At 55.5% G+C, this 27,869-nt stretch overlaps 1 protein-coding gene across 1 annotated transcript; it reads right to left on the reverse strand.

Moving 5' to 3' along the window:
• Positions 1-1,294: 1,294 nt before the first annotated feature.
• LOC145337277 (tapasin-like) lies at positions 1,295-20,892 on the reverse strand. The gene is made up of 9 exons (XM_080182067.1): positions 20,603-20,892; positions 15,043-15,261; positions 12,980-13,252; positions 12,050-12,391; positions 9,114-9,440; positions 6,509-6,610; positions 5,068-5,105; positions 4,136-4,190; positions 1,295-2,847 (listed from the first exon to the last, which is right to left on the reverse strand). The coding sequence occupies exons 1-8, from the start codon at positions 20,652-20,654 to the stop codon at positions 4,176-4,178; spliced, it is 1,368 nt and encodes a 455-aa protein (XP_080038193.1). The 5' UTR covers positions 20,655-20,892; the 3' UTR covers positions 1,295-2,847; positions 4,136-4,175.
• Positions 20,893-27,869: the final 6,977 nt, after the last annotated feature.

Here is a 27,869-nt window from a genome sequence, read left to right on the forward strand (position 1 = left end):
AAGATATTTGGGTCATATCTCAAACCCATCGCACCCGCCCCCTCGAGCGATACCTGGATTGGGGGTGGGAGGGGGTGCAAATGGCCAGGGGGGGGTCTTTACCTTTTGGTTATAAACTCCATCCAGGATGAGATGGTATAAAATTTAAGAAGGCTCCTCCTGGGGATGAAGGTTTGTTAGAATGTGCAGCTCAGTCACGCTGTCTGCAGACTGACCCTGTTACCACCCCACCCAGGTCCTATCCCCGTAACCCAGCGTATTTACCCCACTAATCCCCCCTAACCTGTACATCTCTGGACACCGAGGGGCAATTTAGCACGGCCAATTGGGGGCCAATAATCTGATTGCTCCTAAAAGCAGGATGGTTTGATAGCAGTCCCTTCGAAACAGCAACTTGAGCAGATAGTTAATTCCACACGCGTTAACCCAGACTCTGATTCTTCAACACGTGACGATGTTTAACGATACTCGTGTGTGAGTGATTCGCGTTAGCACCGTGAGTGAATTTCCTGCCAATGGGGCACAGGCTGCCATCGCACTCTCTCTCCCCCAGGAAGCGATCAGCAGAGTGAGGGGTTAGCACTGCTGGGGATCCGGCTTCCGTTCCCGGCTCAGGTCACTGTCTGTGTGGAGTCTGCACGTTCTCCCCATGTCTGCGTGGGTTTCCTCCCACAATCTGAAGGTGTGCAGGTTGGGGGATTACAGAGGTGAGCCTGGGTAAGATGCTCTTTCAGAGAGTCAGGACAGACTCAATGGGCCGAATGTTCCTAGATTGGAAATCCCTCCCTAACAGCACTGTGGGTGTACCTACACAGGGACTGCAGCGGGTTCAAGAAAGCGGCTCACCCACCACCTTCTCAAGGGGCAATTAGGGGTGGTGTAGCCAGCACTGCCAGGTCCTGTAAATAATAGAAATAAGGTACACCCACAGTGCTGTTAGGGAGGGATTTCCAGGTTGTTGGCCCAGCGACACTGAAGGAACGGCCGATATATTTCCCAGTCGGGATGGTGAGTGACTTGGAGGGGAATCTCCAGGTGAGGATGTCCCCCAGGTATCTGCTGCCCTTGTCCTTCTGGATGGAAGCGGGCGTAGGTTTGGAAGGAGCTGCCTAAGGAGCCTTGGTGAGTTCCTGCAGTGCATCTTGTAGATGGTACACCCGGCTGTCACTGTGTGTCGGGGGGTGGAGGGAGTGAGTGTTCGTATCAATCAAGCGGGGCTGCTTTGTCCCTGGATGGTGTCGAGCTTCTCGTGTTAGTGACTGGTCGCTCACTGATCAGGAAACGCAGAAGCAGGTGGGAGGAAACAAAACTTTTATTTTTTGTACATTGTGTCTGTCCAGAATTTGTGTAAATCAAACAAAGGCAGCAGGGCAAAAAAACTACTTGCAAAATAAAACTTCCGAAAGAGCAAACCCCTGAATTAGTCATCAACACACTCAAAACAAATCATAAACTCCCTCTGTCGGACTGGAGAGAGAAACACACAGCAGAGGGCGAAGTCAGCAATATACTACCTGGAAGGGCTGAAGCAATCACTAATAAAAAAAAAACATAATTAACACAACAGATGGGTGAAAAATGTGTAAAGAACCATCCCGGCCATGCTGTGGAAAGGAGAGTTGGCAATGGTTACAGTAACAAAATCAAGTCGGGGACAGGAAGGGGATTGGAACAGTCGACAGGCTCTGAAAGGGCAGATTATAAATGGCTCAGTTTACTGAGAACGTTCCTTCAAAAAAAACATTGGGGGTGATTTTTCCCCTCACGTCGCTACGATGATTCTCCCTGGAAGGGCAACACAGCAGAGTATGGCTCACCTGCACTGGGTGACCAATCAAAACTCGAGTGGAGGAATCACAGTGTGGGTCCAGTATAGACCCCCAGAAAAGTCCATCCGGCTCGGACTGAGACCAGGGCCCAGCTGAGGATGGGGCACACTGAAATTCGAGCAACATCTTTATTCATTTGTGGGACACGGGCGTCGCTGGGCCAGCATTTATTGCCCATTCCTAGTTGCCCCTTGGAGGGCAGTTGAGAGTCAACCACATTGCTCTGGAGTCACATGTAGGCCAGACCGGGGTAAGGACGGCAGATTTCCATCCCTAAAGGGAACCGGATGGGTTTTTCCGACAACGGGCCATCAGTAGATTCTTAATTCCAGATATTTTTTATTGAATTCAAATTCTGCCGTGGCGGGATTCGAACCCGGGTCCCCCAGAACGTTAGCTGAGTTTCTAGATTAATAGCGATATTGCCACGAGGCCATCGCCTTCCCCGTGGCCTCTACCTGACCCCTGACCCCTTCAGGAAGAGGATTCATTAGTGCTCGACCCAATTGGGACAGGGTTGTCTCCGTTCGCTACTGATCTCTGATGTCAGACGGGGCGAGGAGATCCCTGAGCAAGACCAGAAAGATGGGATGGTGCGGGACAGCAAATATTAATATCACCTCGTGTCGGCACTCGGGGCATCTCCCACAACAAGGTCGCTGTGATTGTAATAAACTCTCTAATTCCACTTGGAAAGACAGAATCAACCCACCGTGGTCACCATACACAGAAATCGGGCTGTGTGGGGGGGTTACCTGACTCAGTGTTTTGCACCTTGAATAAATAAACCCCAAACAGGAGCCCCGAGCGATTCCCTTCACAACGATTCCGAGTCCTTCAGAAGAAATATTTACAGGATCCGTCCGGAGGCGATGTGACTGTACACACAAAACCAAGCTGCACGAAGGCACGTGGGAAAAGTGAAGCAGGGAGAAGGTGAAGGATTCTTCCAGAAAAAAAACGGTCTGGAAACAGAACCGACAGCAGCTGAACGGTGGGATCGAGAGTCCGGGAGAACCTGTGAGAGAAACAGATCGGTGTGAGCAAACCGGACAACAAACTCCAGAACCATCTCCTCAGGGGGGACACGGGACACAGCGATTGGTGTGGCTTCACCCTGGCACTGTATCTGAGGGCAAACACCAACTATCGGGACTTCAGATTAAAGCAGTGAGTATTATCTAATATAGAGAACACTCCCGGTGTCTGCGGGTCCGAGACGGGGACCGCTGCCGGTGTCTGCGGGTCCGAGACGGGGACCACTGCCGGTGTCTGCGGGTCCGAGACGGGGACCGCTCCCGGTGTCTGCGGGTCCGAGACGGGGACCGCTCCCGGTGTCTGCGGGTCCGAGACGGGGACCGTTCCCGGTGTCTGCGGGTCCGAGACGGGGACCGCTCCCGGTGTCCACAGATCCGAGATGGGGACCGCTCCCGGTGTCCACAGATCCGAGATGGGGACCGCTCCCGGTGTCCACGGGTCCCAGACGGGGACCGCTCCCGACGTGCGTCTGGGTCCGAGACAGGGACCGCTCCCGGCGTGCGTCTGGGTCCGAGACGGGGACCGCTCCCGACGTGCATCTGGGTCCAAGATGGGGACCGCTCCCGGTGTCTGCGGGTCCGAGACGGGGACCGCTCCCGGCGTGCGTCTGGGTCCGAGACGGGGACCGCTCCCGGTGTCTGCGGGTCCGAGACGGGGACCGCTCCCGGCGTGCGTCTGGGTCCGAGACGGGGACCGCTCCCGGCGTGCGTCTGGGTCCGAGACGGGGACCGCTCCCGGTGTCTGCGGGTCCGAGACGGGGACCGCTCCCGGCGTGCGTCTGGGTCCGAGACGGGGACCGCTCCCGGTGTCCGCGGGTCTCGTGTAGAGGGCAGTAGTTGACGGAAGGACGGTCATTCTCTGGATTCGAATCTGTTCTCCCTGTTTCTGTATCTCTGACGTTCGAAGTGGGTTTCTACGCTGCGATCGGCTTGTTTAACGCTGAGTGCTGCAGTCCAGGAAATTGTCCCTTCGTGTCCCCGGATTAGTGGGTTAGAGGGATTAGTGGGTTAGAGGGATTAGTGGGTTAGAGGGATTAGTGGGTTAGAGGGATTAGTGGGTTAGAGGGATTAGTGGGTAGGGACATGGGGGGTAGTGTCTGGGTGGGATTGTGTTTGGTGCAGACTCGATGGGCTGAAGGGCCTCCTTTTTGCACTGTAGGGTTCGATGAGTCTATAATCCTCGTGCGTTAAGCCTGCGAGTGTTGGATGAATGCGGAAGGCTGTTTCTGATGGCGATGGACACCAGGCAGTGTTGGAGTGTAAACTTACCGGCACTCCCTGAGATCCACACTCTGGGCACTGGGGCCACTCAGTTCCTCTTCTCCTGTAAAAGGGGGAGAGAGACAACGTTTGAGAGATTGTACTTCCCTTCCTCTCTCCGAGCGTTCATCGCCTGTCTGCTCCTCCTCAATCTGACCCACCAATCTCCCCATTTCTCCCGGGGGTGACCATCCCACGTGGGAACGCTCCATGCCGACATGGGCACTGTTGCCCAGGGGCTAATGGGTGGCAGGGGGAGAGAAACAGGGCCAGAACATGGTGTGGTGGGGGTGGGTGGGGGGGGGTCACTGTTCTGACAAGCGAGGGAGGGAATCTGATAAAAGTCTATAAAATTGTAACAGGGTTAGACAGGCTCGATACAGGGATCGGGGGGGGGGGTCACAGCCTGAGGGTTCGGGGTAGACCAGTTAGGACGGAGATGAGGAAACATTTCGTGAGCCGGTGGAATTCATTCCCTCGGGAAGGAGTTGATGCTGAAACTTTGGATATAGCACTGGGGGTGAATGGGGGGGGGGAGCGGACAGGTTCCTGAGTTGGAGGTTCAGCCACGATGGAAATGAATGGCGGAGCAGACACGGGGGACTGACTGGCCCCCCTCCTGCTCCGAGTTCCTCTGAGTGGCCCCCCTCCTGCTCCGAGTTCCTCTGAGTGGCCCCCTCCCGCTCCGAGTTCCTCCGAGTGGCCCCCTCCCGCTCCGAGTTCCTCCGAGTGGCCCCCCTCCCGCTCCGAGTTCCTCCGAGTGGCCCCCCTCCCGCTCCGAGTTCCTCCGAGTGGCCCCCCTCCCGCTCCGAGTTCCTCTGAGTGGCCCCCCTCCTGCTCCGAGTTCCTCCGAGTGTTGTTACCAGCCCTGACTCTGCTCTGAAAGGGAAGGTTACTTGTGTGGGTCTCGGTTAGTGCCAACGTTCCTGCTGCCTCTTTACCTTGGCTTCCTGCTCTGGGTGAGACACGGGGGCACAAACTGAAAGGGAAGGAAAGGCAGTCCGTTAGTGACCGTTCAGCCCCTCCGTCAGTAACAACAACTTGATGCAAACTCCCAACACATTCCATCTGGGGGGGAGTTAGGAACAGGTACTGGGACAGGAAGCTTGGTCAATGCAGGACAAGAGGCTGTAGAGGAGATAGGGAGGGGGTGTCGGGGGCTGGAGGGGGTTTACAGAGATAGGGAGGGGGTGTCGGGGGCTGGAGGGGGTTTACAGAGATAGGGAGGGGGTGTAGGGGGACTGGAGGGGGTTTACAGAGATAGGGAGGGGGTGTAGGGGGCGGGAGGGGGTGTAGGGGGCTGGAGGGGGGTTTACAGAGATAGGGAGGGGGTGTAGGGGCTGGAGGAGGTTACAGAGATAGGGAGGGGGTGTAGGGGCTGGAGGAGGTTACAGAGATAGGGAGGGGGTGTAGGGGGCTGGTGGGGGTTACAGAGATAAGGAGGGGGTGTAGGGGGCTGGAGGGGGTTACAGTGATAGGGAGGGGGTGTAGGGGGGCTGGAGGAGTTACAGAGATAGGGAGGGGGTGTAGGGAGCTGGTGGGTTTACAGAGATAGGGAGGGGGTGTAGGGGGCTGGAGGAGTTACAGAGATAGGGAGGGGGTGTAGGGAGCTGGAGGAGTTACAGAGATAGGGAGGGGGTGTAGGGGGGCTGGAGGAGGGTTTACAGAGATAGGGAAGGGGTGTAGGGGGGCTGGAGGAGGGTTTACAGAGATAGGGAGGGGGTGGAGGGGGTGTAGGGGGCTGGAGGAGGTTACAGAGATAGGGAGGGGGTGTAGGGGCTGGAGGAGGTTACAGAGATAGGGAGGGGGTGTAGGGGGCTGGAGGAGGGTTTACAGAGATAGGGAGGGGGTGTAGGGGGCTGGAGGAGGTTACAGAGATAGGGAGGGGGTGTAGGGGCTGGAGGGGGTTACAGAGATAGGGAGGGGTTTGGGCAATAAATGGATTGACCAATTGTGTGTGAGCTATCAGCTCTGAGTTAGCCAATGGGAGCCTTTGTGAAGGCGTTTCCATCGCTATTTGAACAGGAACAGCCAATCTGCTGATGGAACTGTTCATCCAGCCCCGCCTGGTGGGGGGGAGGAGGTTTCCCAGCCCCGCCTGGTGGGGGAGGAGGTTTCCCAGCCCCGCCTGGTGGGGGAGGAGGTTTCCCAGCCCCGCCTGGTGGGGGAGGAGGTTTCCCAGCCCCGCCTGGTGGGGGAGGAGGTTTCCCAGCCCCGCCTGGTGGGGGAGGTTTCCCAGCCCCGCCTTGGGGGGTGGGGGGAAGGTTCCCCAGCCCCGCCTGGGGGAGTGGGGGGAAGGTTCCCCAGCCCCGCCGCAGCGTCTGGGCTAAAGTCTGGCTGGGCAGACGGAGGAGATGAAAGCGCGGATAGTGAGGCACGGACCTTTCTCAGTAAATATCCAGTAGAACAACTTCAATATTCCGTAGAGAACGAAGGCACAGATGAACATCCCGATGGCATCGTCGATGGACGGGCCTGCAAATCCTAGACAGAGAGAGGAAAGTGATTCACTTCCTGCTGGGAGCAGCTCTGATCCTTAACAAACTCTTCCTAACCGCGTCCCGCATCCCGGGATCGACCGCGTCCCCCGTCCCGGGATCATCCCCCGTCCCGGGATCGACCGCGTCCCCCGTCCCGGGATCATCCCCCGTCCCGGGATCGACCGCGTCCCCGTCCCGCGATCGTCCCCCGTCCCGGGATCAACCGCGTCCCCCGTCCCGGGATCGACCGCGTCCCCTGTCCCGCGATCGTCCCCCGTCCCGGGATCATCCCCCGTCCCGGGATCGACCGCGTCCCCTGTCCCGCGATCGTCCCCCGTCCCGGGATCATCCCCCGTCCCGGGATCGACCGCGTCCCCCGTCCCGGGATCATCCCCCGTCCCGGGATCGACTGCGTCCCCCGTCCCGGGATCATCCCCCGTCCCGGGATCGACCGCGTCCCCCGTCCCGGGATCATCCCCCGTCCCGGGATCGACCGCGTCCCCCGTCCCGGGATCGACCGCGTCCCCCGTCCCGCGATCGTCCCCCGTCCCGGGATCAACCGCGTCCCCCGTCCCGGGATCGACCGCGTCCCCTGTCCCGCGATCGTCCCCCGTCCCGGGATCATCCCCCGTCCCGGGATCGACCGCGTCCCCCGTCCCGCGATCGTCCCCCGTCCCGCGATCGTCCCCCGTCCCGCGATCGTCCCCCGTCCCGGGATCATCCCCCGTCCCGCGATCGTCCCCCGTCCCGCGATCGTCCCCCGTCCCGGGATCATCCCCCGTCCCGCGATCGTCCCCCGTCCCGCGATCGTCCCCCGTCCCGCGATCGTCCCCCGTCCCGGGATCATCCCCCGTCCCGCGATCGTCCCCCGTCCCGCGATCGTCCCCCGTCCCGGGATCATCCCCCGTCCCGCGATCGTCCCCCGTCCCGCGATCGTCCCCCGTCCCGCGATCGTCCCCCGTCCCGGGATCGACCGCGTCCCCCGTCCCGCGATCGTCCCCCGTCCCGCGATCGTCCCCCGTCCCGCGACCGTCGCCCGTCCCGGGATCGTCCCCCGTCCCGGGATCATCCCCCGTCCCGGGATCGACCGCGTCCCCCGTCCCGCGATCGTCCCCCGTCCCGCGATCGTCCCCCGTCCCGCGATCGTCCCCCGTCCCGGGATCATCCCCCGTCCCGGGATCGACCGCGTCCCCCGTCCCGCGATCGTCCCCCGTCCCGGGATCATCCCCCGTCCCGGGATCATCCCCCGTCCCGGGATCGACCGCGTCCCCCGTCCCGCGATCGTCCCCCGTCCCGGGATCATCCCCCGTCCCGGGATCATCCCCCGTCCCGGGATCGACCGCGTCCCCCGTCCCGGGATCATCCCCCGTCCCGGGATCGACCGCGTCCCCCGTCCCGCGATCGTCCCCCGTCCCGGGATCATCCCCCGTCCCGGGATCATCCCCCGTCCCGCGATCGTCCCCCGTCCCGGGATCATCCCCCGTCCCGGGATCGACCGCGTCCCCCGTCCCGCGATCGTCCCCCGTCCCGCGATCGTCCCCCGTCCCGCGATCGTCCCCTGTCCCCCGTCCCGGGATCATCCCCCCGTCCCGGGATCATCCCCCGTCCCGGGATCGTCCCCTGTCCCCCGTCCCAGGATTGTCCCCCGTCCCGGGATCGACCGCGTCCCCCATCCCGGGATCGACTGCGTCCCCTGTCCCACGATCGACCGCGTCCCCCGTCCCGGGATCGTCCCCTGTCCCCCGTCCCAGGGTCGACCTTCTCCGCTCGTTGGGATCTGAGTGGGGAGAGGGGACTGTGCGACCAGCCTCAGAATTCCGCGTGATATCCATCCCCTCGCTGTGAGGTTTCACAGTCAGATTGAGGGAAATATCCGAGTGAACAGATCCACACAGTGATGGGGAGAATGTGCAGACTCCGCACAGACAGTGACCCGAACCGGGAATGGAACCCGGGTCCCTGGCGCTGTGAGGCAGCAGCGCTAACCCACTGTGTCACCGGGAATGGAACCCGGGTCCCTGGCGCTGTGAGACAGCAGTGCTAACCCACTGTGTCACCGGGAATGGAACCCGGGTCCCTGGCGCTGTGAGGCAGCAGTGCTAACCCACTGTGTCACCGGGAATGGAACCCGGGTCCCTGGCGCTGTGAGGCAGCAGTGCTAACCCACTGTGTCACCGGGAATGGAACCCGGGTCCCTGGCGCTGTGAGACAGCAGTGCTAACCCACTGTGTCACCGGGAATGGAACCCGGGTCCCTGGCGCTGTGAGACAGCAGTGCTAACCCACTGTGTCACCGGGAATGGAACCCGGGTCCCTGGCGCTGTGAGACAGCAGCGCTAACCCACTGTGTCACCGGGAATGGAACCCGGGTCCCTGGCGCTGTGAGGCAGCAGTGCTAACCCACTGTGTCACCGGGAATGGAACCCGGGTCCCTGGGACTCTGAGGCAGCAGTGCTAACCCACTGTGCCAATCAGGATCTGGGGCTAATTCGGACGGTGCCAGCTTACCTGCCACCTTCAGGGTGACGCTCTTACGCAATGCAGACCTGGCAGACACATGCTCGACATGGCAGGTGTAGACAGTGTCATGGTCACCCCAGCCAGGCTGGACGGTGATGTAGCTCGTCACGTTGTAGGTGCCATCGGGGTTCTGGCGATGCCCACTCAGCCAGCTATCGGTGACGGGCTCGGCTGTGCCATTGCCACTGGCCTTCTTCCTGGTCCAGCTCACACTCACATCCAGGGGGTAGTAGCAGCTAATGTCACACAGCACCGTGGTTTCCTGCCCGGGGATCAGGTACAGAGGGTCTGGGCTCACGGACAGCCTCGGGGTTTCTACCAACACACAAAGGAAAAGAAATAATAACCAGCATTCAGGCGTCTGTCCCCCCCTTCCCCCTTCCCTCCCATCCTCCCATCCCCCCTTCCCCACTATCCCCCATCCCCCCTTCCCCACTATCCCCATCCCCCCTTCCCCACTATCCCCCCTTCCCCACTATACCCCATCCCCCCTTCCCCACTATCCCCCATCCCCCCTTCCCCACTATCCCCTCATCCCCCCTTCCCCACTATCCCCCCATCCCCCCTTCCCCACTATCCCCCCATCCCCCCTTCCCCACTATCCCCCATCCCCCCTTCCCCACTATCCCCCCATCCCCCCTTCCCCACTATCCCCCATCCCCCCTTCCCCACTATCCCCCATCCCCCCTTCCCCACTATCCCCCATCCCCCCTTCCCCACTATCCCCCATCCCCCCTTCCCCACTATCCCCCATCCCCCCTTCCCCACTATCCCCCCATCCCCCCTTCCCCACTATCCCCCCATCCCCCCTTCCCCACTATCCCCCCATCCCCCCTTCCCCACTATCCCCCCATCCCCCCTTCCCCACTATCCCCCATCCCCCCTTCCCCACTATCCCCCCATCCCCCCTTCCCCACTATCCCCCCATCCCCCCTTCCCCACTATCCCCCATCCCCCCTTCCCCACTATCCCCCATCCCCCCTTCCCCACTATCCCCCCATCCCCCCATCCCCACTATCCCCCCATCCCCCCTTCCCCACTATCCCCCATCCCCCCTTCCCCACTATCCCCCATCCCCCCTTTCCCCACTATCCCCCATTCCCCCTTCCCCACTATCCCCCATCCCCCCTTCCCCACTATCCCCCATCCCCCCTTCCCCACTATCCCCCATCCCCCCTTCCCCACTATCCCCCCATCCCCCCTTCCCCACTATCCCCCCATCCCCCCTTCCCCACTATCCCCCATCCCCCCTTCCCCACTATCCCCCCATCCCCCCTTCCCCACTATCCCCCATCCCCCCTTCCCCACTATCCCCATCCCCCTTTTCCCCATCCCCCTTTTCCCCCGTCCCCCCTTTCCCCCCATCCCCCCTCCCCCCGTCCCCCTTTCCTTTCCCCTCTTTGTCTGTCCCTCCCTCCCAGCACACTCTTCACTGAAGAATGGTGGTTTTGACCCCCCCCCCCCCCGCCCCCGCAATGAGTTCGGAGATCCAAGGACAATGTAGCTGAACAAGGCCACCCACAGAGGGATCTGGCCATACAGAATGTACAGAGGGATCTGGCCATACAGAATGTACAGAGGGATCTGGCCGTACAGAGGGATCTGGGCATACAGAGTGTACAGAGGGATCTGGCCGTACAGAGGGATCTGGGCATACAGAACGTCCAGGAGTTCAGAAGGATGAGGGGGGGGTCTTATTGAAACTTACAGGATACTGCGAGGCCCGGATGGAGTGGATGTGGAGAGGATGTTCCCACTCGTGGGAGAGACTAGAACCAGAGAGGGCACAACCTCAGGCTAAAGGGATGACCATTTAAAACAGAGATGGGGAGGGATTTCTTCAGCCCGAGAGTGGGGAATGTGTGGAAGTCTTTGCCACAGAGGAGGCCGGGTCACTGAGTGTCTTTAAGACAGAGATAGATCGGTTCCTGATTAATAAGGGGATCAGGGGTTATGGGGAAAAGGCAGGAGAATGGGGGATGAGATTCCCCACTCTCTGGGTGAAGAAATCCCTCCCCATCTCTGTTTTAAATGGTCATCCCTTTAGCCTGAGGTTGTGCCCTCTCTGGTTCTAGTCTCTCCCACGAGTGGAAACATCCTCTCCACATCCACTCCATCCGGGCCTCGCAGTATCCTGTAAGTTTCAATAAGACCCCCCCTCATCCTTCTAAACTCCTGGACGTTCTGTATGCCCAGATCCCTCTGTACGGCCAGATCCCTCTGTACATTCTGTATGCCCAGATCCCTCTGTACGGCCAGATCCCCCTGTACATTCTGTATGGCCAGATCCCTCTGTACATTCTGTATGCCCAGATCCCTCTGTACGGCCAGATCCCTCTGTACATTCTGTATGGCCAGATCCCTCTGTACATTCTGTATGCCCAGATCCCTCTGTACGGCCAGATCCCTCTGTACATTCTGTACGGCCAGATCCCTCTGTACATTCTGTATGCCCAGATCCCTCTGTACGGCCAGATCCCTCTGTACGGCCAGATCCCTCTGTACATTCTGTACGGCCAGATCCCTCTATTCTGTACGCCCAGGTCCCTCTATATATTCTGTATGAGAAAAATATCAGCCATGATTGAATGGGGGAGCAGAGTCGATGGGCCGAGTGGCCTCATTCTGCTCCTATGGCTTCTGGTCTTATTATAGTCTGGGAGGAACGGTGGAGGCAGACACATTGACAATGTTTAAAAGACATTTGGACCGGTACAGGGATGGGGAAGGGTTAGAGGGATGGGGAAGGGTTAGAGGGATGGGGAAGGGTTAGAGGGATGGGGAAGGGTTAGAGGGATGGGGAAGGGTTAGAGGGATGGGGAAGGGTTAGAGGGATGTGGGCCAAACGCAGGCAAATGGGACTCGGAAAGCAGGAGGAGATGGGCCGAAGGGCCTGTTTCCGTGGTATATCCCTGTGAGCGTACCTGAGATCTCCAGATCGATGGACTGCTGTGCGTGGAGGTTGGGCATGTAAACGGTACAGATGTAAGTCCCCTCGTGCCTCATATCGACGTTACGGATCAGGAGCGAGGCATTGCCGCGACTGTGGAGCTCGTAGAAGGACATTTCCGTCCCTTCCTCCACCGCATCCACCCGGTCCTTGGCCCCGTTGTAGGCGTACACCAGGTGCCCGTTGCCCTTGAACTGGTAGCGCCACTCCACAGCGAAACCCGTCTGCCTGTCCATGGCGAATCCGCAGTCCAACAGGACGTCTCGTCTGAGTGCCGTCTTTAAGGTGGGAGTGTGGGTAAAAACGTTCAGGACAACTGCGAGGGGGGAAAGGTCAGCGTGAGAGACGGGACAACACCTTCAGACCATTGGCAAGGCCTGAACCTTTCCAGGAGGTTATACCTCCCTCCTTGGTGTGGGAGTTGAGCTGAGCGAGTACGGGCGGTGCTGACAGAGTGCTGCACTGCCGGAGGAGCCGGGTAGCAATGGGATTGAGGCCCTACCTCACCCTCGGTTGGGTGTGGATCAGCCTTGACCAAGTTGCCAGCAGCCTACAGATGCTCGACGAAGCCCCCACCCACCTCACGCCAAGGCGCTCCCCCACCTTAAACCTGTGCCCCCCCGCGTAATTGACTCTGGGGGAAAAAGCTTCTGACTCTCCACTCTGCCCCTCATCATCTTGTAGACTTCTATCAGGTCTCCCCTCAACCTTCCAGTGAGAACAAACCAAGTTTCTCCAGCCTCTCCTCATCGCTAATGCCCTCCGTACCAGGGGCAACATCCTGGTAAATCTTTTCCGTCCCCTCTCCAAAGCCCCCACATCCTCCTGGTAGTGTGGGCGACCCAGAATTGGACACTATATTCCTACGGGTGTGGCGCAGCTAAGGTTCTGGAAAGTTAGATACCTGCTGTCTGTTGTGGGGACGTGTCCTCCGCTGTCCTGGGGCCTGAGATGACCCGATGGACACTGGCCACGCTGAAGGATTGATCGTAGGTGCGGAGGTGACTGCAAAACCAGCTGTTGGATTGGTAAGCTGGTGTCCTCTCATCGTCAGTGAGCTGTGAGGCCCATTTCATACTGGACTCCTGGGGAGAATACTTATTCAGCTCACAGTGCGGCCTGTGACGCAGGTCTGCAGGACGTTTCAATCCCGGGTGAGTGGTGATTCTGGAGTAATCTGTTCCGTAAGAAAAGAAGAGGCGGGGAAGGGAACAGCAGGAGGTCGAATGAACCGAGTAACAATACATTACACAGCAACATGTATTCATCATCAGATCGATGGTGTACACTAACATTCTCTGCAATTATACTGAGTGTGTGTGTCGGAGTCTGTGTAAAAGTGTGTGTGTGTCTGTGTAAAAGAGTGTGTGTATGCGCAAAAGTGTGTGTGTGTGTAAAAGAGTGTGTGTGTGCGCAAAGAGTGTGTGTGTGTCAGAGTCTGTGTAAAAGTGTGTGTGTGTCTGTGTAAAAGAGTGTGTGTATGCGCAAAAGTGTGTGTGTGTGTAAAAGAGTGTGTGTGTGCGCAAAGAGTGTGTGTGTGTCGGAGTCTGTGTAAATGTGTGTGTGTGTCTGTGTAAAAGAGTGTGTGTGTGCGCAAAAGTGTGTGTGTGTCTGTGTAAAAGAGTGTGTGTGTGCGCAAAAGTGTGTGTGTGTGTAAAAGAGTGTGTGTGTGTGCAAAGAGTGTGTGTGTGTCGGAGTCTGTGTAAATGTGTGTGTGTGTCTGTGTAAAAGAGTGTGTGTGTGCGCAAGTGTGTGTGTCTGTGTAAAAGAGTGTGTGTGCGCAAAAGTGTGTGTGTGTGTAAAAGACTGTGTGTGTGTGTGTGTGAGAAAGCGCATGCGAGGTTGTGTGTGTGTTGTGTGCGCGCAAGAGTGTGTGTGCATGGGTTGTGTGTGCATTTGTGTAAAAATGTGTCTGTTTCTGTGAGAGTGCCTGTGCTTGAGTGTGTTTTGTCTGTGTGTGTGTGTTTTGTCTGTGTGTGTGTGTGTTTTTTAATTCATTCCTGGGACATGGGTGTCGCTGGCTGAACCAGCATTTATTGCCCATCCCTAGTTGCCCTTGGAGGGTAGTTGAGAGTTACCCACATTGCTGCGTCTCTGGAGTCACATGTAGGCCAGACCGGGGTAAGGACGGCAGATTTCCCTCCCTAAAGGGACATTAATGAGCCCGATGGGTTTTTCCGATAATGTTTCATGGCCGTCAGTAGATTCTTAATTCCAGATATATTTTATTGAATTCAAATTCCATAACAGGAAACAAAGACAGGAGTTGATTGGACAGTGGCTGTTGCTATGTCTTGAACAGACAGTGATTGAACGTAGACCCGTGTGTGTGGTGTTCCTGAGAGAATTACAACCCCCTGACAGAGGCATGACTCTTCAGCATTTGTGACCAAAAGGACAGAGATCAGTTTGAACCTGTCCTGTGACTGGAAGTGTGATCAGTGCTGGTGGGATCTGTATCAGAAGGAGGGATAAAGAGACATCGGCTACAACCACTGCAGAGGAAGCAGCAAGATCCTGAGCCTGGAACTCGGAGGCGTAAAACCCACCAGGAGGGAATCTGATCCGTCACTTCACCACACGCGCTATCTCCACGTCTAAATCAGGAGTTTGGATATTTTGTGAAGTTTTGATTCCTCTCAAAGACTTTGTGTCTAATGAATTTGGTCAGAGATTAGTTACTCTGTGTATAGTGAGGTCCCATATCATTTTCTGGTAACTTGGGGGAGGGGAATGAAGGAGATTTGTTGTGCTACAATGTGAGAATTTGGGTGTCTTTGTCCATTCAGATAGACAACGCAAATCATTAAGAGAAGTACGTGGCCCAGGGAGGCAGCACGCTGGGACGAGAGAGCATAAATCCTCTGTCCAGCCCGGCTCGGCGAGCTCAGTTCTTGGTCCTACAGAAACCTGACGGTGTGACTCCCTCCCGTCCCTGAAACAGAGCACAGCTTTTGGCCATCTCACCTCTCACATCGAAGAGCATGCTGGGTTTCAGCTCCGGGGGTAGCTCCAGGTCCGAGGGGAGGGGTTTCTCCACTCCGTTCTGGTAGGGGAGGTGCCGGAAGAGCAGCAGAGCCGGATCCTGGACAATGGAGTTGGGAAAACTGCTCTTTCCGCCTCCTTCTTCCACGTACCAGCAATCCACCACGGACCCAAACTCTGACAAAGCATCCAGGCTCCTCACTGCAAAGAGAAAGGACCGACTCTCGTCAACAATAACCAGCAGCAACACCAAGAGCAGCGCGTACGATCTTAATCTCCATCTCCTCGCGTTGCAGACCACTCACAGAAGTTTCCCTAGGCCGATTCCGAAAATTGGGCCAATGCTCCGAATCTCTCAACTTTTCATTTAGAGACACAAGGACTGATTAGGGGCAGTCAGCATGGCTTCGAGAGGGGAAAACCGTGTCCCACAAATTTAATTGAGTTTTTCTGAAGGGGTAACCAAGAAGGTAGATGAGGGCAGTGCAGTTGGTGTTGTCTACATGGACTTTAGCAAGGCCTTTGACAAGGTACCACATGGTAGGTTGTTGCATAAGGTTAAATCTCACGGGATCCAGGGTGAGGTAGCTAAATGGATACAAAACAGAAAAGATTTACTAGGATTCTAGGAGATCCTAAGTACTCTGGGGCGTGTGTCAGTATTTACAGGGGGGTCCCCAGGGAGTGGGGGGTGCAGTGGGGGAAAATGTGTCAGTATGTAACCAACAACAATCCCATCCAGGCCCTATTCCTGTAACTCTGCACATTTACCCTGCAAATCCCCATGACAATTTAGCATGGCCAATCCACCCTAACCTGCACATCTTTGGACACTAAGGGACAATTTAGCATGGCCAATCCACCCTAACCTGCACATCTTTGGACACTAAGGGACAATTTAGCATGGCCAATCCACCCTAACCTACACATCTTTGGACACTAAGGGACAATTTAGCATGGCCAATCCACCCTAACCTACACATCTTTGGACACTAAGGGACAATTTAGCACGGCCAATCCACCCTAACCTGCACATCTTTGGACACTAAGGGACAATTTAGCATGGCTAATCCACCCTAACCTACACATCTTTGGACACTAAGGGACAATTTAGCATGGCCAATCCACCCTAACCTACACATCTTTGGACACTAAGGGGCAATTTAGCACGGCCAATCCACCCTAACCTGCACATCTTTGGACACTAAGGGGCAATTTAGCACGGCCAATCCACCCTAACCTGCACATCTTTGGACACTAAGGGACAATTTAGCACGGCCAATCCACCCTAACCTGCACATCTTTGGACACTAAGGGACAATTTAGCACGGCCAATCCACCCTAACCTGCACATCTTTGGACACTAAGGGACAATTTAGCACGGCCAATCCACCCTAACCTGCACATCTTTGGACACTAAGGGACAATTTAGCATGGCCAATCCACCCTAACCTGCACATCTTTGGACACTAAGGGACAATTTAGCATGGCCAATCCACCCTAACCTGCACATCTTTGGACACTAAGGGACAATTTAGCATGGCCAATCCCCCCTAACCTGCACATCTTTGGACACTAAGGGACAATTTAGCACGGCCAATCCACCCTAACCTACACATCTTTGGACACTAAGGGACAATTTAGCATGGCCAATCCACCCTAACCTGCACATCTTTGGACACTAAGGGACAATTTAGCATGGCCAATCCCCCTAACCGACACATCTTTGGACACTAAGGGACAATTTAGCACGGCCAATCCCCCTAACCTGCACATCTTTGGACACTAAGGAGCAATTTAGCACGGCCAATCCACCCTAACCTGCACATCTTTGGACACTAAGGGACAATTTAGCACAGCCAATCCACCCTAACCTACACATCTTTGGACACTAAGGGACAATTTAGCACGGCCAATCCACCCTAACCTGCACATCTTTGGACACTAAGGAGCAATTTAGCATGGCCAATCCACCCTAACCTGCACATCTTTGGACACTAAGGGACAATTTAGCACGGCCAATCCACCCTAACCTGCACATCTTTGGACACTAAGGGGCAATTTAGCACGGCCAATCCACCCTAACCTGCACATCTTTGGACACTAAGGGACAATTTAGCACGGCCAATCCACCCTAACCTACACATCTTTGGACACTAAGGGGCAATTTAGCATGGCCAATCCCCCCTAACCTGCACATCTTTGGACACTAAGGGACAATTTAGCACGGCCAATCCACCCTAACCTACACATCTTTGGACACTAAGGGACAATTTAGCACGGCCAATCCACCCTAACCTACACATCTTTGGACACTAAGGGACAATTTAGCATGGCCAATCCACCCTAACCTGCACATCTTTGGAGTGTGGGTGGACACCGGAGCACCCGGAGGAAACCCACGCAGACACAGGGAGAATGTGCAAACTCTGCACCGACAGTGACCTGAGGCCAGAATCACCAACTCAGACACAGCAATGTGCTGTGTGTCCCCCCAAGGAACTATATACCCCCACTTGGAGGAACATAGATGGTGGTGGGGTGTCGGGGGGGGAGTCTCCAAGAGAATGGATTATGTCTGAACTGACAGTGTATCCCAGTTAATCAGTTTATCTCAGATATAAACTCACCCTGCCCTTTAATTGTGAGAGTGAGACACCCTCCCAGTAAAGACAGTGCACCAATTTCATCCAATTAAGTATAGCTACTGAGATTTCATTCACCCCTCCCTGCTCCCAGTCACTCATGTTACACAAACTGTGTTTGCTCCAGCAACCTCTGTCTCCTGTGGGTGTGGAGTGTGGTTAGTGCTCCTCTGTTCAACACCAACCTCCCCACGCTGGGAGAAAGCTCATCCCAAAGACTTTACCACGTTTCCCCTCGTCAGACCTGACTTTCCAAACCCATAGTCTGAAAACCCTTCAGCCTCTGGATCCTGCCCTCCAGTGACCCAGAACATGGATCAACCTCTACTTTCTCAGAAGACTAAGGAAATTTGGCATGTCCGCTACGACTCTCACCAACTTTTACAGATGCCCCATAGAAAGCATTCTTTCTGGGTGTATCACAGCTCGGTCTGGGCTCCTGCTCTGCCCAAGACCGCAAGGAAATACAAAAGGGTGGTGAATGTAGCCCCCAATCCATCACCCAAACCAGCCTCCCATCCATTGACTCTGTCTACACTTCCCGCTGCCTCGGGGAAAAGCAGCCGGGATAATTAAGGACCCCACACACCCCGGACATTCTCTCTTCCACCTTCTTCCATCGGGAAAAAGATACAAAAGTCTGAGGTCCCGTACCGACCGACTCAAGAACAGCTTCTTCCCTGCTGCTGTCAGACTTTTGAATGGACCTACCTCGCATTAAGTTGATCTTTCTCTCCACCCTCGCTGTGACTGTAACACTACATTCTGCACCCTCTCCTTTCCTTCTCTTCTATGTACTCTATGAATGGTATGCTTTGTCTGTATAGAGAAACAATACTTTTCACTCCCCCCCCAATATATGTGACAATAATAAATCAAATCAACTGTCTGTAGATCTGAGCCATATGGGGGTGAGGGAGAAATTTTCCAGCCTTTCCCACCTGCTGGTTTTCCAGTCCTGTCGCGATCTATGGATTTTTGGACAACTTACTGCATTTAACAGCCTCCGGACAGGGCTGTGAAATCTAACCCCCCCCCTCCGCATGTTAAAGGAGTTGGGTACTGGAAGTGCTATGTACACAATGCAAGAACTGAGCTCGTTTACCCTCCAGTGGAGACACCCTGACATAATCCTGCCTCAACTCTGGAACCTGGAGAATACAACACTGGGATAGAGGCCTTTCTGCCCAAACAGCCCATGCTAGCTCGCTGTCTCCGCGTTAACTCAACAGAAACGAACCTCGCTTATTAAAACCCGGGCTGGGGTTGTCCGCTCTCCCTCGGCCTGAGCCTGCCCGGGGAGGATGGAGAACTGGCAACTGCATTCGCTGCAGCGGGACTGGAGAATCCCAGCCGCGGGCCAGGTCGGAGAATCCCAGCCAATATCTCTACACGGGGAACCAGCTGCCACCGGCAGGGGTAACAAGGGGGACAGAGGGTTCTTTAGCAAACGGGGTGGTTTTATAAAGAAATCCTCAGATGACCCTGTGAGTGTTACATTTACTCTTCATTCTACTTTGCCCAAGAGAGGGAAAGGCACCAATTTTTAATTTATTCATACGTGGGGCATGGGGGTCTCTGGGCCAGCATTTACTGCCCATCCCTAGTTGCCCTTGGAGGGGCAGTTGAGAGTCACCCACATTGCTGTGTCTCTGGAGTCACATTGTAGGCCAGACCGGGGTAAGGAGGGCAGGTGCAGCAGGTGGTCAGGAAGGCGAATGGGATGCTGGCCTTCATAGCGAGGGGGATTGAATATAAAAGTAGGGAGGTCTTGCTGCAGCTGTATAGGGCATTGGTGAGGCCGCAGCTGGAGTACTGTGTGCAGTTTTGGGCGCCGCACCTGCACAAAGATATTTTGGCCTTGGAGGGAGTGCAGAGGAGGTTTACTAGGCTGATGCCGGAGTTGAGGGGATTGAGCTATGAGGAGAGGCTGAATAAACTAGGCTTGTACTCGTTAGAGTTTAGAAGAATGAGGGGAGATCTCATTGAGACGTATAAGATGATGAATGGGATGGATAGGATAGAGGTGGAGAGAATCTTCCCGCTCAGAAAGGACAGTAGGACTAGGGGGCACAGCCTCAAGATAAAGGGGGGGCGGTTTAGAACGGAGTTGAGGAGGAACTTCTTCACTCAAAGGGTGGTGAATCTCTGGAATTCTCTGCCCGTTGAAGTGGTGGAGGCTGCCTCGCTAAATATTTTTAAGAAGCGGGTTGATGGGTTTTTGATAAGAGAGGGGATTAAGGGTTATGGGGAGAGGGCGGGAAAGTGGAACTGAGCCACAACAGATCAGCCATGATCTTATTGAATGGCGGGACAGGCTCGAAGGGCTAGATGGCCGACTCCTGCTCCTATTTCTTATGTTCTTATTTCCCTCCCCGAAAGGGACACGAGTGACCCAGATGGGTTGGGAACACAGAGCGTGGCCTCAGAGTGAACCCTTTAGACGGGGAGGAAGTTCTCTAACCAGAGAGTGTGGAACTCGTTACCCCAGAGGCGTCGGGGTCATCGAGTGTCTCTGAGACAGAGGTGGGATGAGTTCCCCGATTGGAAAGGGGATCAAAGGGTACGGGAACGAGGTGGGAGAGTGGGGTGAGAAACATGCTAGCTGTGATTGAATGGCGGGGAGCAGAGTAGATAGGCTGAGTGGCCTAATTCTGCTCCAATGAGTTCTGGTCTTACGATGCGTTGCTGGGATATTATTGAAGGAGCGAATTTAAGTTCTCCTCCCAGCTGTGGTGACGGGACTCAGTCAGAGATCGTCCCCCCCCCTCCCCTCCCCTCCCCTTCTCCCCCCCCCCCCCCACCTCGCTGCTGTCCCCCAGACGCAGGAGGCTCCCAATCCGACATCAGACGCTCTGTCCCAGTGGAGTGGACAGTAGGAGGAGGAGGTTTCTTACCCGGGAGGGCACAGAGGCCGAGGATGAACGAGAAAGTGTAAAAACCCTCCATCTCCAACAACCGAGAAAGACTGAATTTCCCCCAAACCGACAGCGCTGTCTCCCTCACCCTCCCCGGTCCGACCCAGCACCTTCACCACTTTTACTTTCATTTCACTGCCTTCCGGGAAATCGCTGTACCAAGCAGGGACAGGAGAGGGGGTGAGGAGACAGCAGCCGGGAGATTGCTTCCAGACCAAACCTCAGGCCCTCGGAGGGAGAGTTCCTACACTTCCTCTGTGTGTCGGACCCTCGTTCCCGCTCTCCCCCCCCTCCCCGCTCCTCTCCCAGTGCCAGGGGCTGTGAGAACTGAACGGTGAAAGGTTCCCTCCCCCCTGCTACAGTCAGACTGCCCAGAGCTGGATCGCTGCCAACTCACTGCTGCTGCTGCTGTGGGTGACTTTATAATGGAAATCCCCCCTGGAAATCTCCCCCCCCCTCTCCTCCACCCCCTCCACCCCCCCCCCCCCCCCCCCCCCGGGCAACAAAACAGGCTTTCACTCACACAACACACACTCAACACACACAACACACACACACACACACTCACACTCACACACACACTCAACACACACAACACACTAAACACACACTAAACACACACACACACACACTCAACACACACACACACACACTCAACACACTAAACACACACAACACACTAAACACACACAACACACACAACACACACACACACAACACACACACACACACACACACACTAAACACACACAACACACTAAACACACACACTCACACACACACACTCACACAACACACACTCAACACACTAAACACACTAAACACACACAACACACTAAACGCACACAACACACTAAACACACACACTCACACACACACACTCACACAACACACACTCAACACACTAAACACACTAAACACACACAACACACTAAACGCACACAACACACTAAACACACACACTCACACACACACACTCACACAACACACACTCAACACACACACACACTAAACACACACAACACACTAAACGCACACAACACACTAAACACACACACTCACACACACACACTCACACAACACACACTCAACACACACACACACTAAACACACACAACACACTAAACACACACACACACAACAACACACACTCACACAACACACACTCACACTGAACACACACTCACACACACACAACACACACTCACACAACACACACACAACACACTAAACACACACACACACACACAACACACACTCACACAACACACACACAACACACTAAACACACACACTCACACACACACAACACACACACACAACACAACACACTAAACACACCCACACAACAACACACACTCACACAACACACACAACATACACACAACACACTAAACACACACACTCACACACACACTCACACTCACACAACACACTAAACACACACACACACAACAACACACACTCACACAACACACACTCACACTGAACACACACTCACACACACACAACACACACTCACACAACACACACACAACACACTAAACACACACACACACAACACACACTCACACAACACACACACAACACACTAAACACACACACTCACACACACACAACACACACACACAACACAACACACTAAACACACCCACACAACAACACACACTCACACAACACACACAACATACACACAACACACTAAACACACACACTCACACACACACTCACACTCACACAACACACTAAACACACACACTCACACACACAACACACTAAACACACACACTGAACACACACACTCACACACACACACAACACACACACATAACACACTAAACACACACACACACTCACACAACACACAACACACACACACACAACACACTAAACACACACACTCACACAACACACACTCACACGAAACACACACTGAACGCACTCACACTCACACAACACACTCACATACTAAACACACACACTGAACACACTAAACACGCACTGAACACACACACACACACTCATACAACACACTCACAGACTAAACACACACACAACACACTAAACACACACACACACACACAGCAAATACACTCCACACACACTTTCTCTCACACTCACACTCTTTCTCGTACACACTCTCTCACATAAGAACATAAGAAATAGGAGCAGGAGTTGGCCATCTAGCCCTTCGAGCCTGCCCCGCCATTCAATAAGATCATGGCTGATCTGAAGTGGATGAGTTCCACTTTCCCGCTTTCTCCCCATAACCCTTAATTCCCTTGCCTATCAGAAACCTATCTACCCGTGACTTAAATATATTCAGCGAGGCAGCCTCCATCACTTCAACGGGCAGAGAATTTCAGAGATTCACCACCCTTTGAGTGAAGAAGTTCCTCCTCAACTCTGTTCTAAACCGCCTCCCCTTTATCTTGAGGCTGTGCCCCCTAGTCCTACTGTCCTTTCTGAGCGGGAAGAGTCTCTCCACCTCTATCCTATCCATCCCATTCATCATCTTATACGTCTCTATAAGATCCCCCCTCATCCTTCTAAACTCTAACGAGTACAAGCCCAGTCTATTTAATCTCTCTTCATAGTCCAACCCCCTCATCTCCGGTATCAGCCTAGTGAACCTCCTCTGCACTCCCTCCAAGGCCAATATATTCTTCCACAAGTGCGGCGCCCAAAACTGCACACAGTACTCCAGCTGCGGCCTCACCAATACCCTATACAGCCGCAGCAAGACCTCCCTACTTTTATATTCAATCCCCCTCGCTATGAAGGCCAGCATCCCATTCGCCTTCCTGACCACCTGCTGCACCTGCAAGCTGGGTTTTTGCGACTCATGCACAAGGACCCCCAGGTCCCTCTGTACCAAAGGATGCTGCAGTTTTTCGCCCTTTAAATAGTAATCCCGCCTACTATTATTCCTGCCAAAGTGGATAACCTCACACTTGCTAACATTATACTCCATCTGCCAGGTCCTCGCCCACTCGCTCAGCCTATCCAGATCCCTCTACAGACTTTCCACACCCTCCACGCAATTTGCTTTTCCACTCACCTTCGTGTCATCAGCAAATTTCGTCACCCTACACTCAGCCCCCTCCTCCAGATCATCTATATAAATGGTAAATAGCTGAGGCCCCAGCACCGATCCCTGCGGCACTCCGCTAGTTACCAACCGCCAATCCGAATAGCACCCATTGATACCAACTCTCTGCCTCCTATCAGACAACCAATCCTCTATCCATGCTAACACCTTACCCCCAACTCCATGCCCCCTAACCTTCTGTAGCAACCTTTTATGAGGCACCTTATCAAACGCCTTTTGAAAATCTAGAAACACCACATCCACTGGTTCCCCTCTGTCTACCGCACTAGTCACATCCTCATAGAAATCCAATAAATTCGTCAAACACAACTTCCCCTTAACAAATCTGTGCTGCGTCTGCTCTATCAAACCATTCCTTTCTAGGTGCCTCGCTATTTCTTCTTTGATGACAGATTCTAGCATTTTTCCAACTACAGACGTTAAACTAACTGGCCTATAATTCTCACACACACATTCTCTCTCCTTCACACACTCTCTCACATACTCACATGAGGAGAATGTGCAGACTCCACACAGACAGTGACCCAAGCCAGGAATGGAACCTGGGTCCCTGGCGCTGTGAGGCAGCAATGCTAACCCACTGTGTCACCGGGAATGGAACCCGGGTCCCTGGCGCTGTGAGGCAGCAGCGCTAACCCACTGTGTCACCGGGAATGGAACCCGGGTCCCTGGCGCTGTGAGGCAGCAGCGCTAACCCACTGTGTCACCGGGAATGGAACCCGGGTCCCTGGCGCTGTGAGACAGCAGTGCTAACCCACTGTGTCACCGGGAATGGAACCCGGGTCCCTGGCGCTGTGAGACAGCAGTGCTAACCCACTGTGTCACCAGGAATGGAACCCGGGTCCCTGGCGCTGTGAGACAGCAGTGCTAACCCACTGTGTCACCGGGAATGGAACCCGGGTCCCTGGCACTGTGAGACAGCAGCGCTAACCCACTGTGTCACCGGGAATGGAACCCGGGTCCCTGGCACTGTGAGGCAGCAGAGCTAACCCACTGTGTCACCGGGAATGGAACCCGGGTCCCTGGCGCTGTGAGGCAGCAGCGCTAACCCACTGTGTCACCGGGAATGGAACCCGGGTCCCTGGCGCTGTGAGACAGCAGCGCTAACCCACTGTGTCACCGGGAATGGAACCTGGGTCCCTGGCGCTGTGAGGCAGCAGCGCTAACCCACTGTGTCACCGGGAATGGAACCTGGGTCCCTGGCGCTGTGAGGCAGCAGTGCTAACCCACTGTGTCACCGGGAATGGAACCCGGGTCCCTGGCACTGTGAGACAGCAGCGCTAACCCACTGTGTCACCGGGAATGGAACCCGGGTCCCTGGCGCTGTGAGGCAGCAGTGCTAACCCACTGTGTCACCGGGAATGGAACCCGGGTCCCTGGCGCTGTGAGGCAGCAGCGCTAACCCACTGTGTCACCGGGAATGGAACCCGGGTCCCTGGCGCTGTGAAGCAGCAGCGCTAACCCACTGTGTCACCGGGAATGGAACCCGGGTCCCTGGCGCTGTGAGGCAGCAGTGCTAACCCACTGTGTCACCGGGAATGGAACCCGGGTCCCTGGCGCTGTGAGGCAGCAGTGCTAACCCACTGTGTCACCGGGAATGGAACCCGGGTCCCTGGCGCTGTGAAGCAGCAGTGCTAACCCACTGTGTCACCGGGAATGGAACCCGGGTCCCTGGCGCTGTGAGGCAGCAGCGCTAACCCACTGTGTCACCGGGAATGGAACCCGGGTCCCTGGCACTGTGAGGCAGCAGCGCTAACCCACTGTGTCACCGGGAATGGAACCCGGGTCCCTGGCGCTGTGAGGCAGCAGTGCTAACCCACTGTGTCACCGGGAATGGAACCCGGGTCCCTGGCGCTGTGAGGCAGCAGCGCTAACCCACTGTGTCACCGGGAATGGAACCCGGGTCCCTGGCGCTGTGAGACAGCAGTGCTAACCCACTGTGTCACCGGGAATGGAACCCGGGTCCCTGGCGCTGTGAGGCAGCAGCGCTAACCCACTGTGTCACCGGGAATGGAACCCGGGTCCCTGGCGCTGTGAGACAGCAGTGCTAACCCACTGTGTCACCGGGAATGGAACCCGGGTCCCTGGCGCTGTGAGGCAGCAGTGCTAACCCACTGTGTCACCGGGAATGGAACCCGGGTCCCTGGCGCTGTGAGGCAGCAGCGCTAACCCACTGTGTCACTGGGAATGGAACCCGGGTCCCTGGCGCTGTGGGACAGCAGCGCTAACCCACTGTGTCACCGGGAATGGAACCCGGGTCCCTGGCGCTGTGAGACAGCAGTGCTAACCCACTGTGTCACTGGGAATGGAACCCGGGTCCCTGGCGCTGTGGGACAGCAGCGCTAACCCACTGTGTCACTGGGAATGGAACCCGGGTCCCTGGCGCTGTGGGACAGCAGCGCTAACCCACTGTGTCACCGGGAATGGAACCCGGGTCCCTGGCGCTGTGAGGCAGCAGTGCTAACCCACTGTGTCACCGGGAATGGAACCCGGGTCCCTGGCGCTGTGAGACAGCAGCGCTAACCCACTGTGTCACCGGGAATGGAACCCGGGTCCCTGGCGCTGTGAGGCAGCAGTGCTAACCCACTGTGTCACCGGGAATGGAACCCGGGTCCCTGGCGCTGTGAGGCAGCAGCGCTAACCCACTGTGTCACTGGGAATGGAACCCGGGTCCCTGGCGCTGTGGGACAGCAGCGCTAACCCACTGTGTCACCGGGAATGGAACCCGGGTCCCTGGCGCTGTGAGACAGCAGTGCTAACCCACTGTGTCACTGGGAATGGAACCCGGGTCCCTGGCGCTGTGGGACAGCAGCGCTAACCCACTGTGTCACTGGGAATGGAACCCGGGTCCCTGGCGCTGTGGGACAGCAGCGCTAACCCACTGTGTCACCGGGAATGGAACCCGGGTCCCTGGCGCTGTGGGACAGCAGCGCTAACCCACTGTGTCACCGGGAATGGAACCCGGGTCCCTGGCGCTGTGAGGCAGCAGTGCTAACCCACTGTGTCACCGGGAATGGAACCCGGGTCCCTGGCGCTGTGAGACAGCAGCGCTAACCCACTGTGTCACCGGGAATGGAACCCGGGTCCCTGGCGCTGTGGGACAGCAGTGTCGCTGTGCTTCCTCTTGTACAATTTAATCAGTTCTATGATATAATGAAGTGTAATTAGGTCCAGTAAAGATGCAAGGGGGTGAATGGCCTCTCACCGTACAGTCCAATTCTCCAGTTATCGAAATCAGGAAAGCAGGCAGTTTCTTTCGATCTTTTTTGTTAACTTGTATAGACATTGAAAAGAAGCGAATATTAAACAGCAAATAATGATGGAAATAGAATTGCTTAATAAAACTTCCTCTGGGAGCTCCGGTTTCCTCCCACACTCCAAAGATGTGTAGGTTAGGGTGGATTGGCCATGCTAAATTGTCCCTTAGTGTCCAAAGATGTGTAGGTTAGGGTGGATTGGCCATGCTAAATTGCCCCTTAGTGTCCAAAGATGTGTAGGTTAGGGTGGATTGGCCATGCTAAATTGTCCCTTAGTGTCCAAAGATGTGTAGGTTAGGGTGGATTGGCCATGCTAAATTGTCCCTTAGTGTCCAAAGATGTGTAGGTTAGGGTGGATTGGCCATGCTAAATTGTCCCTTAGTGTCCAAAGATGTGTAGGTTAGGGTGGATTGGCCATGCTAAATTGTCCCTTAGTGTCCAAAGATGTGTAGGTTAGGGTGGATTGGCCATGCTAAATTGCCCCTTAGTGTCCAAAGATGTGTAGGTTAGGGTGGATTGGCCATGCTAAATTGCCCCTTAGTGTCCAAAGATGTGTAGGTTAGGGTGGATTGGCCATGCTAAATTGTCCCTTAGTGTCCAAAGATGTGCAGGTTAGGGTGGATTGGCCATGCTAAATTGCCCCTTAGTGTCCAAAGATGTGTAGGTTAGGGTGGATTGGCCATGCTAAATTGCCCCTTAGTGTCCAAAGATGTGTAGGTTAGGGTGGATTGGCCGTGCTAAATTGCCCCTTAGTGTCCAAAGATGTGTAGGTTAGGGTGGATTGGCCGTGCTAAATTGCCCCTTAGTGTCCAAAGATGTGCAGGTTAGGGTGGATTGGCCATGCTAAATTGCCCCTTAGTGTCCAAAGATGTGTAGG

The sequence above is a fragment of the Carcharhinus amblyrhynchos genome, unplaced genomic scaffold (assembly GCF_965287045.1).
Source record: "Carcharhinus amblyrhynchos unplaced genomic scaffold, sCarAmb.v2.hapA scaffold_45, whole genome shotgun sequence".
Taxonomy (NCBI): domain Eukaryota; kingdom Metazoa; phylum Chordata; class Chondrichthyes; order Carcharhiniformes; family Carcharhinidae; genus Carcharhinus; species Carcharhinus amblyrhynchos.